This window comes from Astatotilapia calliptera, chromosome 3 (assembly GCF_964374335.1).
Source record: "Astatotilapia calliptera chromosome 3, fAstCal68.1, whole genome shotgun sequence".
Taxonomy (NCBI): domain Eukaryota; kingdom Metazoa; phylum Chordata; class Actinopteri; order Cichliformes; family Cichlidae; genus Astatotilapia; species Astatotilapia calliptera.
The window spans coordinates 35,593,225-35,608,710 of NC_137424.1; the positions used below are offsets into that span (position 1 = coordinate 35,593,225).

General features: G+C 42.5%; 1 protein-coding gene across 1 annotated transcript in view; it reads left to right on the forward strand.

Moving 5' to 3' along the window:
* col25a1 (collagen type XXV alpha 1 chain) overlaps positions 1–15,486 on the forward strand; it is a 149,433-nt gene that overhangs the window by 109,411 nt on the left and 24,536 nt on the right. Inside the window, exons 10-15 of the mRNA XM_080298332.1 lie at positions 694–729; positions 6,860–6,886; positions 8,124–8,168; positions 10,131–10,175; positions 11,024–11,050; positions 13,291–13,335. Of these exons, the coding sequence (XP_080154458.1) occupies positions 694–729; positions 6,860–6,886; positions 8,124–8,168; positions 10,131–10,175; positions 11,024–11,050; positions 13,291–13,335 (225 nt within the window). The remainder of the gene's footprint in view (positions 1–693; positions 730–6,859; positions 6,887–8,123; positions 8,169–10,130; positions 10,176–11,023; positions 11,051–13,290; positions 13,336–15,486) is intronic.

Below are 15,486 nucleotides of genomic sequence, written 5' to 3' on the forward strand. Positions count from 1 at the left end.
CTAATTTATGTGAACTTTGCCTGTGAGAGAAAGAAGAAACAGAAAAGGCCTGTCAATTATGTTGAGCTATAAAACCTTCTGAGGGATCCAGATCTTTATTGTCTTGGCAGAGATCACAGTAGGAGTGCGAAAATATTAAGTGTTGTTTATCTGGTTCTTTCCAAGTTTTTAAGATGATTTGCAATTCTTCCAGTGGCAGTAGTTGTTGCGTTTTCCCAAGAAATTGGTTTTCTTTTGCGAGGCCGCTTTATTGCTCTTGTGATTTAGGTCTCCTTTCATGAATAGCTCAGGAGGAGCATCGCAAAAATTGTCCCGCAAAGACGTACCAATCAAATATGTACAAACATCGCTTTGGCATGTTCCTACAGTTCTCTGCTACACCACGAACTGTTGGAACATCGGTGCGATAGACATGAACCAAAAGTCGAAACAAGAACAAGGTTTCTGGAAACATACAGTGCAGGGTGCAGGTGGCACAGCTGGATAAGTGCCTCTCAGCCTACTTGGTGTATGGGCACAATGGCAAGCTCCTCTTTCAGCCTGGCTGCTATGCACCATATATTGGCTATTTGATACTATAATAGAAGGAATTTGAACATAATATGGAGAAAAGCAGCATTTTAAACGCAAGACTTGTTTTAGGTAAGATTATAACACGCTCTGCTTCCATTAACGATTTTATGTTTCTTACAGGGTGATCCAGGACAGCCTGGGGAAACGGGACCCCTGGTGAGTCCAAACTTTGTTTCGAACATCCCCTTCTGTGGCTGCCCTGACACGCTAATTAACAACGTAGCCTTGCAGAATTGTTTAACAAAATGTAGGCGATACGAGTCCAGGGTTTTTCTGGGTAGTTTGACATTTTGAGAAATGGACATATTAAGACTTAGATGAAAAGAATGATCGCTTGCGTGACTTTTCATAAATATGAAATTATTGCTAGCAGTCACTTAGCTTAGCGTGAAGATTGCAAATGGAGCAGGACTGCCAGATCTGGCCTCTCCAAATGTGAGGAAATTGGCCTGAAAAATGCTTTAATGCTCACTAATTGACATGTTATAGACATTCTGAGTTAAATGCATGCAGAAGTCGGAGTGTACAGGGGAGTCCTGTGTGTATATTTCCTTCCTGGAATTATCTAAATGGATGGAGACTCTTTTCTCTGGTTTTCCAGTTAAGCCAGACCCCAAGTTGAATTAGTGTCTTATTTATGATATTATGTGCAGAACTGTCAATGCCAAGGTAATTTTCCAAAGGTTCTCAAGCTTTGGACTGTATTTTATGTATTTATTTAATTATAAACTTAAGTTTTCATTTTATGTTTTTTTATCCGTTGTACTCAAAAGGCTGGAAAAGCCTTTTTTTGTGTCAATTTCTACTGAAAACATCAAAACTATGAAAAAAAAAAGAAGAAATTATGTAGCAAGTTTGGTTTAATCAGAGCCAAATATGTTTCATATGTAGGACTTCTCAAAGCGGGCTCTGTTGTTCTAATGGCACCATTTGACTGGCAGTGTATATATTTTTCGTGAGATATTTGTGAGATGGTTCATCGATATGACAGCGAATGACACGTTTTATGCTAACTTGTTAAGAAAAAGTTTGTTTTCCCTCACAAACCCTTTGTACCGCATGGACGAGTCGCTGCTCCAGTTGATGGCAACTGGATACCACTTGCGGTGTTCAGCAAATAAAGCACTTGATTAAAGTTTCCTCATAAAAGCTACAACGAATAGGTCAGACCAAATTCCAGGGAGAGCAAGGATGGAAAACGTGATACAAAAAACACTCGATGTCACATCAGTGGATGCGGGGAGTGAAGGGAAGTGAAGCTGACAGAAGAGGTATTATCAAGTGCTTTCATCTCTGACTCCAGCTCCCCTTGACCTTTTCCCCTGTGGAAAAATTTGGTGGGCTGGGGAGAAATGGACAGAGGAAATAATTGAGGCTAGAGCGAAAAAGACGCATTGGGTAAAGGATCCAAAGGTGCTAATCAATCTTAGACGACTTAATGGGCGATCCTCTAAAGTAAAGTTCCCTCCCTCTTTCTGCTTTTTAAGTTACTGTTGCTTTTGTTGGCTTCGTGTTTTATCCCACTTTGGGCGGGTAGCTGTGTAAGCAGCAATGTTCGGTTTGAAAATCCACTCTGTGATGAATGTACACTTTGCGATGGATGTTCCCAGGTGCGCTCACATAAGCCTAGTGTTTGCACAACCTCCGATGACCAATGAACAGAGACTCTCAACCCATCTGAACGTGAATTAAGGACTGCTTACTGTAACTGCTGAAATGAAGCATCCTCTTTCACAAGTATATACACAGCGTGACACTAATGTACTTTTAACAAGGAGTAAAGTCATCGCCCTATAAAGCAGCGTGAGATGAGCATGTCCCAGCAGTTGTAAAAACATGTGACAGCACAGTTACTGCGTTTGCGGCCTGTGATTTCATGCAACGACAGAATGTTTGCTGCTCCCTGGTAAAAAAGAGCAAAGATAAGATACTGGATTAAAGAGAAGAGTTTCTGTAGCTGATAAACCTCTGGAGAAGAAATAAAAAGACATTTTCCCATCTAAGAGAAGAAAAAAAAAATCCCGCCAGTCCCCGCCCTTGGTTGGCCTGTGCAAATCAATATGAATTAGATGCATAAGCAACAAGTCTCCACTTTGTGCAGCCAGCTGAAAGAATAATCTGTGATTGGCACATCTTGATCTCCACAAGTGAGCCGGAGGCAGGGATTCTGAGGTCACCGCTCGACCGACTTTTGCTTCTTTTGCAGCGCTCTCGGCGCTAGCGCCCACTTGACACAGCTCGGAGTTTTTTTTTTAATGTAGATGCTATTGTTAAAGGGGCAAAAGTAGATTCCAGAGTTTTCCAGCAGCCTTCCAGGACATGTGGTGCTGGTTAGAAGGATTAAGCTCTTGTGGAGAAACAAGGAGGAGGTGGGGGGGGGGGGGGGGGGGGGAGGTGGAAAGAAGAAGAACAAGAAGAAGAAAAGGAAATATTTTCAGGACTAAGTTCAAAATCATCAGCGCCACGAGGTCTCTCTGTGGTAAATTAAGGGGGTCTTCAGCTCTCCAAAGGTGGCTTGCAGCCCCACACTCAGCATTCATCTGGAGCTCAGCTTGTTCAGAACAAAAAGTCCAAATATGTTCCATCCAAAGCTGAGAGAAGCCTCTTCCATCTGCTTTTTGGTGTAATTTCCAATTATGCAGCAGACTTTCACTGATCCCCTTTTGCATCCTATTCATTCCAAAGCTACCCACAATGCACCAGTAGCTCACCTTGGACAATCAATGAAAAAAAACTCCACAGGCATGAATGTAGGGACACATTCGCGCCTCAAAAGCCTGTTCAATGAAGACATACCTCTGATATTTTATTGACCTTGACTGAGTTTTCCTTTGCTGTAAAGCCAAACATGAGGAGCAAAGATGTGAGCGAATAGCTTATGACATGGTCGGGGAAATCAAACAATGTTGTGGGAAATGTGGACAAAACCATTTTAGTGGAACAAATCTGTTTGTTCTTAAAGGCAAATTCCTATTTTTACAGCCTTGGGTCTTATTATGTTGTTAAAACAAAGCACACCTACACTCAGGGGTTTTGTCTGGCATGCGGTTTCGTCCCACGGTGCAAAGTCATGTACGTGAGGTTAATTACAGATTCTAAATTGGCCATAGGTGAGGATGTGAATGGCTGTTTGTCTCTCCCTGTTAGCCCTGTGATGTACTGGCAACTTCTCCATGTGTACCCTGCCTCTCGCCCAGTGGCAGCTGGGGATAGGCCCCACCCTGTATGGTTAAGTAGTTAAGGAAATGGATGGATGGATTGATAAATGAGCCCGCAGACAGGACCATAGCCAGAATGTTTAAAATGCTGAGGTCACTGGATCACATTTACCTGCGGGGACTACAGCTGGAATGTAGCTAGTAACAAAATCCATTACAAAGCCTCTCTTTTCTTCTCTTTGACCCGACTACCACGTAAAGCATATAACTTTAAATCAAAGTGCAGATGTTTCATGAAAATAACGGACATTTTAATCAAATCCTGTGAATCTTCTGTAAGCTACACGTGTGGCTTACAAAACTCATCCATACTGCAAGGCGTGTAATTGTTGTGGAGATATTACAGATCAGAGCCAGCATGAAAATGTGACATCTGTAATATATGTATATAATCTAAAATCACCTGAATGTCAGTGAGCATCTGCCCACTCCAAGTATACTGTGGGGTCAGACGTGGCCCTGAAGTTACGAGCTACTTTTGACATGAGTGCACCAAATGTGGCCCAAATGTCACAGCACATCTGACATCTGGCCCCTCTATTGTGTCCGCCTGTGGCTGAGCTGAAGCAGCCATTCTCACCATGAATCAACATTATCAGTACAGGCCAAAAGAGACCTATACACAACTGTTAATACGGGCCATGTTTGGGCAATACATCCAGTGTTATCTGAGCCTAGATCCTCTAAATAGACAAAGAAGTGGCCTTCACATCCCCACTGATAGCTAAGGCCACATCCATACTGTAGTTTAGAAAGCAGTCTGCTATCAGATGTCTTTTAAAACAGCCTAATCTCAGCGCAGCCATGACAGGTGAAGGTTTGAATGGTTTAACTTAAGCCATTCTGCATTATTGCTTTACCAGGCTACAGTGCTTTCTACAGTGCTTTTGTTTATAGTGGCAGGAGCAATAAAGAGTGATTGAAAACTCTTAGAAAATGTTATGTGAACAGTTTGAATAAAGCACGCCTCCGCAATAAGCACATATAGCTACAACTTAAGGCAAAAAAGAGAAAAAAATACATTTGTTTAAAAGTTTAAATAGTTTATAATAGTTGAAAACTCACAGTATAACTGACACAAAAGCCTTGAACGGAACAAGCTTGAATGTGGAGCCTTTCTGTTCTATGATCAGACGAATATTTTTTATGTGAATGCCACACATTCTGGAAGTCCTTCAACTTTCAAAGGTTCAAGTGCTGCTGATTGAGTGTGGGAATTGACCTGGGAATGGCTTCATTGTTCGCAACGTCCGAATCATGAATGAAAGTACCAAACATTCAGCGCATTGTATTTGTGCTCGGATGCTCGACTTCAATAAGCAGCCTGTTGATATTGCACATTTGTGGAATTTCTTTCCTTTATGAATGCTAAATGAGGCAGCTAAGCCGCTACATGCTGAACATCTGCTATCGTGATGAACACTTTCAGATGGAATAATAATCCTTTTTCACAAAGATCTTTGGATTGTTCTTCCCTTTTCATTTTTCACCAAAGTCAGGATCCAGGGTTGAGAACCAAAGAGCCAAGACTTCCTTAAGCGCTCTTGACTTTCTTTAAAAAAACAAACAAAAAAACTCCTTTTCAGCAGTAGCTTCTGAGTGTTCTCAGATGTAGCCAAGCTAATTAGCACTCAGGCGAGCGGCACATGCTCTCACATACCTAGTGGGTCATAAAGATGTTTACTAAACCCTACTGAGGACAGCTAACAAAGGCTTTTAAAGGCAAATGGGAGGAAAACCTTTTTCTTGGTTGGCTAGGATAATGAAAGTTGTTCATTGAGGTTTTTGCTGTAAGTGCACAAGGAATGCACCATAAATGAGCTGCAACTGTGTGGGCCATTTCTGAAAATGTGAGAACTTGTTGCTACAGGGATTTTAACGGGCCAATTTTGGGGAAAAATGGAAATTGGGAGAGGGAAGTTTTGAGGTACAGTTACTTGGTGATAGCCCGTTTTAACAACAAATACTAAAACCGATCCAACAATCAGCTTATTCGCAGAATTTAATCGCCGTGAAGTCACAAGTAGGCCGACATCAAACCGGGCTTCTTCTTCAGGCAAATTTGCACTGACAGTCTTAACTTTTCAACCCGAACGTGTCCTCGTTGGCTTCTTTTTAACACTCTCACACAAACGTTTTACACACATCAGGGGACCGTATCTTGAGCTTTGCCAGTTATACATCGACGTGAGCAAAGCGAGGAAAAGTTGCTGCTGTAGAGAGCCTGCGGGGCACAAGGTCCGCCTGGCCTTGACTCAGCTGCGAGCAACGAGCCAAATGGCCGAAAGTGTGAAAGAAGCCGGCCAACGTGAGGTGTCATAACAGCCAGGCGTAAAGGTGTTGATGAACTGCCGCGCTGGTGCGATAGCTCAAAAGTCTTTGAGAAACAAGGAAGGAGCTAACTTTCACCCAGGCTTCCCAGTTTCTTCACGATGCGGTCGTGTTGTTTTAGGCAGCTTCCAGCGGAGGAGGCCGACAGCCCAACGCGGCCTCCAGTTTCACTGCAGTAAACAGCAGGTTGTAAATAGAAACTGTCCTCCCAGACACATCGATCCATGATTTAAATCTGCCTTAGAGATGAGGCGCCTTTCCCCCCCCCGTTGGCTAACTTGTTAGCTTTGCAAAGCTTTCCAGATATTGGCCCATTTAGGTAATGAACCTCTCTATGTGTTGGACCGTAGACTCGGAATGTAGCGCGGCCAAACGAGACAAGTTTTTACAGTCACTAAAACGAGTAAAGACAGATCAACATAAAAGATAAAACCATAAAAGCTTTTGTTATTCATGAGCTTATTAAAGATTCCTGTTTATGGGTCACTTCAGCGAAAAGAAGGCAGGGAGTGAGCGGATTTTCATTCTTTGCTGGAGAATAAAACAAGGGATTGATTGTGATTCGGGTTCTTCCTGAAGGGTGTGTGCGCGCTGCATGAAATCCTACCACAAGCTCTGCCAGTCTCTCTGCTCTGACCATGTTGGCTCTGGTAATTGTATTATTTCATCTCACATGAACTATTTTTGCTGCGTTTCTCCTGCACTCAATCTCTCTCCGTCTCTCTTTTCATTTATAGGGACCTGAGGGGCCGCAAGGGCCGAAGGTAAGTTACAGAAAATCATTTCTTTCTTCTTGCTGGCATTTCTTGCTTTTCTTAAAGAAAACTAAATGAGATTCGCTGACTTGGTTGTGACATAAAAGTACAAAGGAAACTTTTTTTTTGTCCCTCTGTTGAATTCTGATCTAAACCAAACTGTTTTTCATTTCACAGCAGCTCTCGTTGCACAAACGGTTGTAAACGTGTTGTTTGATGAGTATGTTTACCTGCATATTAGCGACAGACACTGCGCAGTCATGGTGAATAAACAGGAGAAGTGGGGAAAAAAGGGTGACAGAGAAGGAGAGAGATGGAGAACAGAGAGCCTGGAGCTAAGTGCTGTGATACAGGCTGCGGGTCCCTGGTGGCGCTGATGTGAGGAACAGATGTAAGCTATATCCAGCCATCAGGTAGCTGCCAGTGTTTGTTCAGTGTAACCCAATCAGACACTTCCTGTCTGCACTGTCATCTGTCGGCAAGGCCTCCCGTCGGCGTGGGAGAGGGAGTGTGTGTGTGTGGAGGGGTCAATGATGACACACCACAGTGTTAATGACTCATAAGCCAGGCCCGGAGGCTACTCAATTAGATCTGCTGCTAGTGGAGCGCTGTGTTTAGTAGAGGGGCCGCGTCGAGGGTTATTCAAGTTTCATCAGCTCGGTGACTGATTCGGTGCCACCGCATGACGAAAAAGTCCAGCGTGAACGGTTTTCAACCCTCGACACGATGCTTTCCTGCGACTGTATCTCACATCTCTCAAGCATCTCTGATACATCTTTAAATGCGACCGGGAACTCTATAAATAGCTTTTATTATGAAAGCAGTGCAAAAAGCCAACATAAGCAAACCGCGAAGAACAGAGAGCGGGCGTTCATTAAAAAAAGTCTAAACCAACTTTTACTAAGCTGACGCAGTAGATGCGGTAAAATCTCGAGTACATCTGCTGTGCGAAACATTTCTTTATTTCACAGGGCAGTACATTTTCAGTTTGAAGTGCAGCAGGAGTGTCCTCAGTCTTGCCTTCTGGCTGTATTGTCCATAACAGAGCAGATGATGAAATATGACATGCAGTATTTATGCTGGTCTGGCGCAGTAACATCAGAGCACGCCCTGATCAGCGGCAGACAGAACGGATACGCCGCCGGTGTTTATTTACAACCGTTGAGCCGGCCGTGACGGTACGAGCAGCGAGATGGTCGAATGTAATGATGCAAAAACCCCAACAAACTTTGCTTTTATTTCCCAGGGTTCACTCGGGCCTCCTGGCATCCCCGGTGTTGATGGACTGAAGGTGAGCAAACTCATTTACACTGAATTCTTGTAAAGCTCTACACTTCTGGGCTTTTAACTAGTTCTTGCTGACTTGCTGTTGTTTTTATTAGTGAATGTACTTTTCCAAGAGGAAAAAAACACCACTACTAGGCAGCATTATTGTCCCTCAAGACTTTTTATGTGTCCCTAAAATAAAAATATGCACACAAAGTTCAGAGAACCAACATCCATCTGCGTACCTGATAGTATTTTATCATGAAAAGGCTCACTTGAGCATTAATCTTTCGTTAATCTTTCTCCCCATGTGTTTTAGTTTTTTATATAAGAAAAAAAAAGTTCTGACAGTTTCAAACCACTATTTCGGTTTGGGAGAAAACCCGTGGGCTTCTTCTTCAAGCCTTAACCACAAAGTACCGTTCTGGCTGCCTCTGAATCTGTTCACACACTCGGCTCATGTCTGCTATTCATTCTCGGAGCGGATAAAGAAGACGCAGTGCAGGTGTTTCACAATGGGTGGAGGGAAGGAGAAAAAAGAGATGGAAAAGCATATTTATTCCAGAACAAACGATGGTATAAGTGAAGAGAATGAATGGAGAGGCAGTTTGAGGGTTGCATCGCTCTAATCTGAAACATGCACTTATAAAGAAAGGAGAGGCACGTATGGCTGTAATAGGAACCAGAGTGAAGAAGTTTCATTTTAAAGTAAAATCCATGCTAACTCTGGCTACAGTGGAGGCTGAAAGCTTAATTCTGTTTCCAAAATGAAAGGAGTGAGGTTTTGTAGCAGCCATGAAATAGATCTCCAATGCTGTGCAGTGCAGTTATAAAGCAGAACCTGTTATGGTATGTAAGTCTCACTCTTGCAGAAAGTTTGACTCAAAAGCAGTTAAAGGTGCTCAGGCGGCAGTGGCGGGTCCACTCGCACAGACACGGTATTGATTTGACATGGATATCCCAGCAGAATCACTAATGCCACCTTATCAAGCCAACCTTTGGAGTTCCTAACAGACTCTATCATCATTATGTCAATAGGGTGTCATTATTATGTCAATGACTTCCATATGTGGCTGACGATTGATCTGAGGCTTCGGCGTTTATGACGAACATCACCACGAGTGTGTAGCTGCAGGGACACGCCCAGCGCGGATCAGACACGCCGAGTTTCCCATGAGCATGAAGCATTTTGGGGAACAGTGAAAATAGCATTAAGATATTGAAAAATGACATCCAGTAACACAGTTTTCCTTCGAATATGGCCAGTACCGAGCTGCCTGGTGACATGTATTTTAATCCAAGTAATGCACTGCGTTATTTTTCCACTCTGGCTACATTAATCAGCTTCATCTGGTTAAAGCTGTCTGTCTGGGCTGAGGAATAGCTACTGCTCCTCTGAAAGGGTAATGACGTGGTATGTTTGCAAAGGTCAGGAGGTTAATTGTTTCTGGCAGCAGATGGACAGAGGTTGGTTTTTCAGCTAGGGAGCCGCGGAGACAAGGGATCGAGGCTAACGGCAAACTGGCATCCGTCAGACGGGCTTGGCTTTTCTTCTTCTGCACATACACAGAACCAAACCAGATAATTAAGCTTTTAATCAGCTTGTTTATCCTCTCGTCTTTCACATTCACTTTGTGGTTTCAATATTTGATACATGTGAACTTTTGGGGAATGTTATAGAATTCATAGTGCTGTAGCTGTACATTTACGCTCCTTACAGCAGTTCTGTCAGTGTAGCTGTATCTCACCTGTCTCGTGCTGCATTACCAACTATCCTGCAAAAGCCCTTTGCACCATACACTCACTCTTGTGTCTGAGTCAATTGTTATCTCAATTTTAAGAAGAAAAATATGCATTTTCTTTTGTTTTGTTCGCTTTTTGTGGGGTGGGGAGTGTAGGGGTCATATCTCCTGACCTTGAATCTTTAGTCGAACTGCTTACGCAGCACACTGAGTCAGTCACTGTGTGTATCTTGTGCTGTCCGTAGGGGGATGTTGGCATCCCAGGACTGGACGGTGTTCCAGGAGCCAAGGTCGGGGTGCACACATATTCTGTGTGCTCATATTCTTGTGAAGTCATAGCAGTCGCTTTTTTCCCCCTTTTTTTGGGTTAACCCTCTGAGGTCAAAGTCATGTTATCCCACCCTGCACTTTGTGAGAGCAGCAGCAACCATTGCCAGCAAACTTTGCAATATCAAACTAAAACAAAATCCTGAATCCCAAATATCTGTTGAGATGATCTAAAATATAAGACTCAATGTGAACACTTTTGCTGTTATATGGATTATTTTACATAGCTTAACAATATCATTATCACATCAGAAACCTTCCATGTAACTGCACTGTTAGTATATAGTTCACACTTTTAATACAAACTGAAACAGAGACTCCGTGAGGCTGCGTCTTGCTGCAGGGTCATCTTAATTCAGTCATGTGATTTGGAGATGTCCCTTGACTCCAGAGGGTTAAAGTCATTTGCAATACTTTCCTTATCCTCTCACAGAAGCATCTCCCCCTTTCAGTCATTTTTCATCTTACCTTTTGACCATCAGCCGTTTTGTCCCTTTGTGATTTCTTTTTCATGGTTTTGAAAAACATGCATATACATGTATTCGTCTTTGATGTAACAGAAAATATATATCCTCCATGAAGACTTTAATGCATGGTATAAAAATATGTTGCAATGATAATGCAAGGACGATTTTAAATTTAAAAAACAAAAAAGTTCATGTCAGGGTCTGTCTGGGGAAAAAAAGCAGTCATAACATTTATAATCAAATATGAATTTAACCCCAGATACGATCTGACCCTGAGTGTGTGCAATAACCCCCCCAAACCCTCATTTTTTCTATCTCTGCTGCTCTGCTTTCCTTCCTAACAGGGTGAAATGGGAGAACGAGGTGAAAAGGTAAGGCGCTAATTTGGATCTTCGGACATTATTGCTAGCGTCAGTCTGTTATCTCATCACCACGACTGCAGCTCTGCCTTTACATCTCCCAGCTCCAGCTAGTTTTTTTTTTTTTTTTTTTGAAGTTGCCTCCCTTCTGTAACTTAGCCACCAGTGAGTCAGTGATTTAGTGAGTCACAAAAACTGCACCCAGCTTCACCGACTCCAGGCCGTGAAGTAAACCTAAGAACAGACCCATAAAACAGCTTCACAGAGGAACGGCAGCTTTATTCCCTCTGTTCTGTAATTGTAATGGTGCCCTTATTTGCTGTTGTTGGACGGCAGCGGGGTGGGAGGTGTGAAACACTGACCGGGATGACAGTGCAGCGGGCTGGAGAGTTAAGTGATGACTTATCGTGTGTGCTTCATCGACCACAAAACTGGCCCTCGGGCAGTCGTTGTCAGCTGGATCAGTTCTGAGCTGAATCAGAGACAGTGTCTCTGTCACTAACACACCTGGCTTGCTGTAAAGATGTGACAGCATCTCCTAGCAATCCCAGTTCACAGCATCGTGTGTATCCTTTACCGCGATGCACAAAAAAAGGTCAAAGTGAAAATATTTTTTTAGCACAATGGATTGAAAAAGAACACGAGCATCCAGTGTGTCAGTTCGTGTTAGTATGAACCTGGTTCTGTGCTTTGTCGACTCCTGGCCGCTTGGCTTTGCCACAATTTCCATGTCTTAAACATCGTGACCAGTTTTCCAGAAGAGGGATGCATCTTTTTCAGATCATTTCATCAGGTTGCAGGAGGGTAAAGAGGAAACCACGTCCAGTTAATTAAGAAAATTCTGACAAAATAAACAATTTGTTCTGCAGATTTAATTTTTTTTATCATTTCCAGTCATATAATCATCCTGAGACTTGTCAGAGCACTAATGGGGTCCTGACCTTCGGGTTTGGAAGAGATGCCATGTGGCAGGCCAGCGCTGCTAGCAAAAACTGCACTTTTTGGCTTTGTCGATTCAACTTATGATAAATTCCTAAATGGAAAAATAAACAGCAGTTTGAAGCATTGAAGCTGTTAAAATAATCTCGTTTTCTTGAAGTTCTTTTTTTTTTTTTTTAATAGCGTAACACAATGAGACACCCTTTGATTTCATATCCTTGGAACTGCAAGGCGTTGTTTGATTCGCGGTCTAATCTTAATATAAAATCATGGGGATTTATTAAAAGTGAAATCACCTTTTCCCTGCCAGGCAGCTTGGCTCAAAGTACTCTGAGGTTTTATTTTCAGAGGAGTCAGACATGTTAACATTAAACACTTGTTTTTTTCCTCATTAATTAGTCAGCAAGCTAATTAAAAAAGAAAAAAGGCTTCTAACAGATAAAAAGGGAAAGTAGAAAGCTTGTTGCAGTTTTTTTTAAATATATGTATATATTTTGACATCACAACAGGGATAACTTACAAAGACACTCATGATTGCAAATCATTGTGTTTCCCCATTTAATTTCATTTGATGAAACATGTCATGTTTCACTACATTTACACAGTCGGGATTTATAGCCGTGCTGTGATACGAAATCCACTGATAAAACAAGAGTGTAGCAACATTTTACAGAGTCTGTGAGTCTGCGTGCTTTGAGTTAAGTTCTAACCAGCGTGCTGACATGCTGATGCTGAGCAGATAGATTTACCAGCTTGGTATCGTATGCTAACTGTTGCTATTTAACAGGAAAAACAAAGTACAACTGAGAGCCTGGGAATGCGCGTAGAGTGTGCATTTGAGACATGACAGCCTCTTGGGGGGGTAGAAAAAAAGCTGGCTCACCAGACTTACTCATTTGAAGGTTATTCCAACAACGAGACATTCTCCTTATAAAGAAAACTACCAGTCAAATGGCTTCCACCGAGTCATATCGTGGATGGGACGAGCTATGATCCCGGCCGTACAGCAAATATTGCAAAAGTTGGGAGTTAAGAAGTGAAGTTTATCACAGCTCTCAATGCAGTGAGCTTAGGAGCTTCGTAACAGGGCATCACCTAAATATTACATTTATATTTGAACTTCATTTGACGGCTAAGTGATCAAAGTGAAGATAAAGCAGCAGCTTTGCTCCAGTGCAATCACAGAAGAAGAAGAAGCTTGTCCTACTGTGTGCTAAGCTTGTTAAAGCAATCATGTTTCATGTCATGTACTGTCAGCACTGACTCATTCCTGCGTCCAAGAGACTGAACAGGTTTCTGTGATGTCATTGCAGGGTGATTTGGGTGAGGACGGACCGAAAGGTGAACCGGGAGAGAAGGTATGTGAAATCCTCTGAGTTTTTGTTCTCTTTTGTTTATGTCTTGGACGCTGCACAGGGAACCAACAGAGAGGCTGTCGGTGGCCAGAAAACAGTAAAAAAAAGTTAACGTCAGCCTTCTGAGGAGAACTGTAATGTTCAGTAGAAACAGCTGGGGTCAAGGGTCATCAGTTGTACTGTAGTCAAGGCTGCACATAAGCAGTCATCCTGGCACTTGATGTGTCCTTTGTATTTAATGTGGACTTAATTGCTATGCTACGCTGATGCTACATTTTCTGGTTGGATGGTTTCTGCATTAATTTGGTACCATTTATCTTCAAGACAGCTTGTCAAGTTGAGATTCATATCCAACAAAAGGCAGAGCAAAGCTCTGCTGGGCAGATTGTTCAGAACTAAACTAATAGATTCATGTTTCTGTCCAAAAAGCTTTTGTTTTCGGGAAGAGTTTCTTTGCTTTGTATTAGCACACTGACATCATATCCAGAAACACATTATGCTTGCCATGCTGCCTTCGCTCTTATTATTTTCTTTAAGGAGCATTTATGAAAATAGGTCACAGCCTCATTTGTATTGGATGACCTCTGGGCAAAATTTGGACCTCTTTACTCTTCATAAGTTGTAAAACATTTCAGAAACAAATCAATTATGGATAGAAATGAGCTATTTTTTTGGGGGGGGGAAATGTTGATTTAGCTTCTCACACTAGTGGGGAACAATAAAGATTCTCCTTGGAGTTGCCAAAGAAACTGAAACGCAGTATCTGAGGGCAAAATGCTGTGATGTATTATACACCAGAGGTGCTTATACAGAGTTAGGTATAAAAACAAAATGTAACCGATAAACCGGCAGCAGACCAGAAGCCATGTACTGAAAATGTCACTGCCAATTTATTGCTGTTCGGTGCAGAAAAACTTTGATAACTTCTCATTTTATGGGCACTGTGGTTTTTAAAACTCGGCAGCCAAGAAAGGACACCATTGGAGGGAAACAGATGCAGGATGTCATCTGTGGAAAATGAGTGAACAAAAAGGAAAAGAGGAGGGCGATAAAACTTTGCAGCTTAAGCGCCGCTTTGATCTAGTTTACCTTGGTGCAATAAAAGGAGAGAAGATGATGGATTTTTGCTTCAGGAGTGAAGAAGAGTAAGATGAATCGGATAACCACGGGAATTCAGACTTCTGTAGACGATCACCTGCCATTCATTCGGGTGCACACTGATGCGTTTCACAGCGAAAGGCAGACTACAAATAATTATGATTTCTGCCATGTTTACGATGGATGTGGATTACCTCATCTCAGACTGTCAGCATCAGGACGTAAAAATGAGTGTTTTGTTTAACGTAGCGCACAACATATGGCGAGAGGAATTCGAACCAATAGACATCCAGATGAGTTTACCAGATGTCAGGCACACCGAGGGCTGATTGATTTTCAGTGCAAGTGAAGGGAACGTGTTGCCAAGCGGAGCCCCCTGTCATCAGAGTTTTGCATCTGATCACTTTCTCTTTTATGATCGTGTTGTTGCTTCACGGGAGGAAGATGAAACCAGAGAACAGAGGGACATGGGAGGGAAGGAGGGCATCTTTAGTCGTCCATGCTGAAGATGCCAAAGTTAACAATACACAGCACGCACTGCGGGGAAAGTGTGGTAATGTGAGGTGAAAGGTGAAGCAGCGAAAGGTGAGCAGAGAGACCTCGGGGAGTGCAGAGAGAGGGGGGGAGAGAACTGGTGGTGTAAGCAGTCTGGCTGTGCTTTGCATGATACAAAGGGAGATTGTTTTGACTGTGGGGGACCTGTGAAGTGTGAAAGAGACTAAATGACAGGGCAGATATACTCTGACTGACATGCTCACTCGCTCTTAAGAGCAGGTTAAAAAGCTGACATGCTGAGGACTCCAACAGCTCCAAGTAGTCTTGAGTTTAGTTTCTTGTTTGTATAAGCTCATGTGCGGATAATGTAATTGAATTCCATAGAAATATACCTTGTTTTCCAGGTGTTTATTGAAAACATTGCTGTAAATAAATAATTTGCTACAACTAGCTGCTGACAACCCCCATGGAAAGGAGTATATTCACTAAAATGTTGGAGAGTAGTTGCTATAGGTTGCTGGGTGTAGAGCATCATCCAAAGCAATCGCTAGAAGGTCTTCA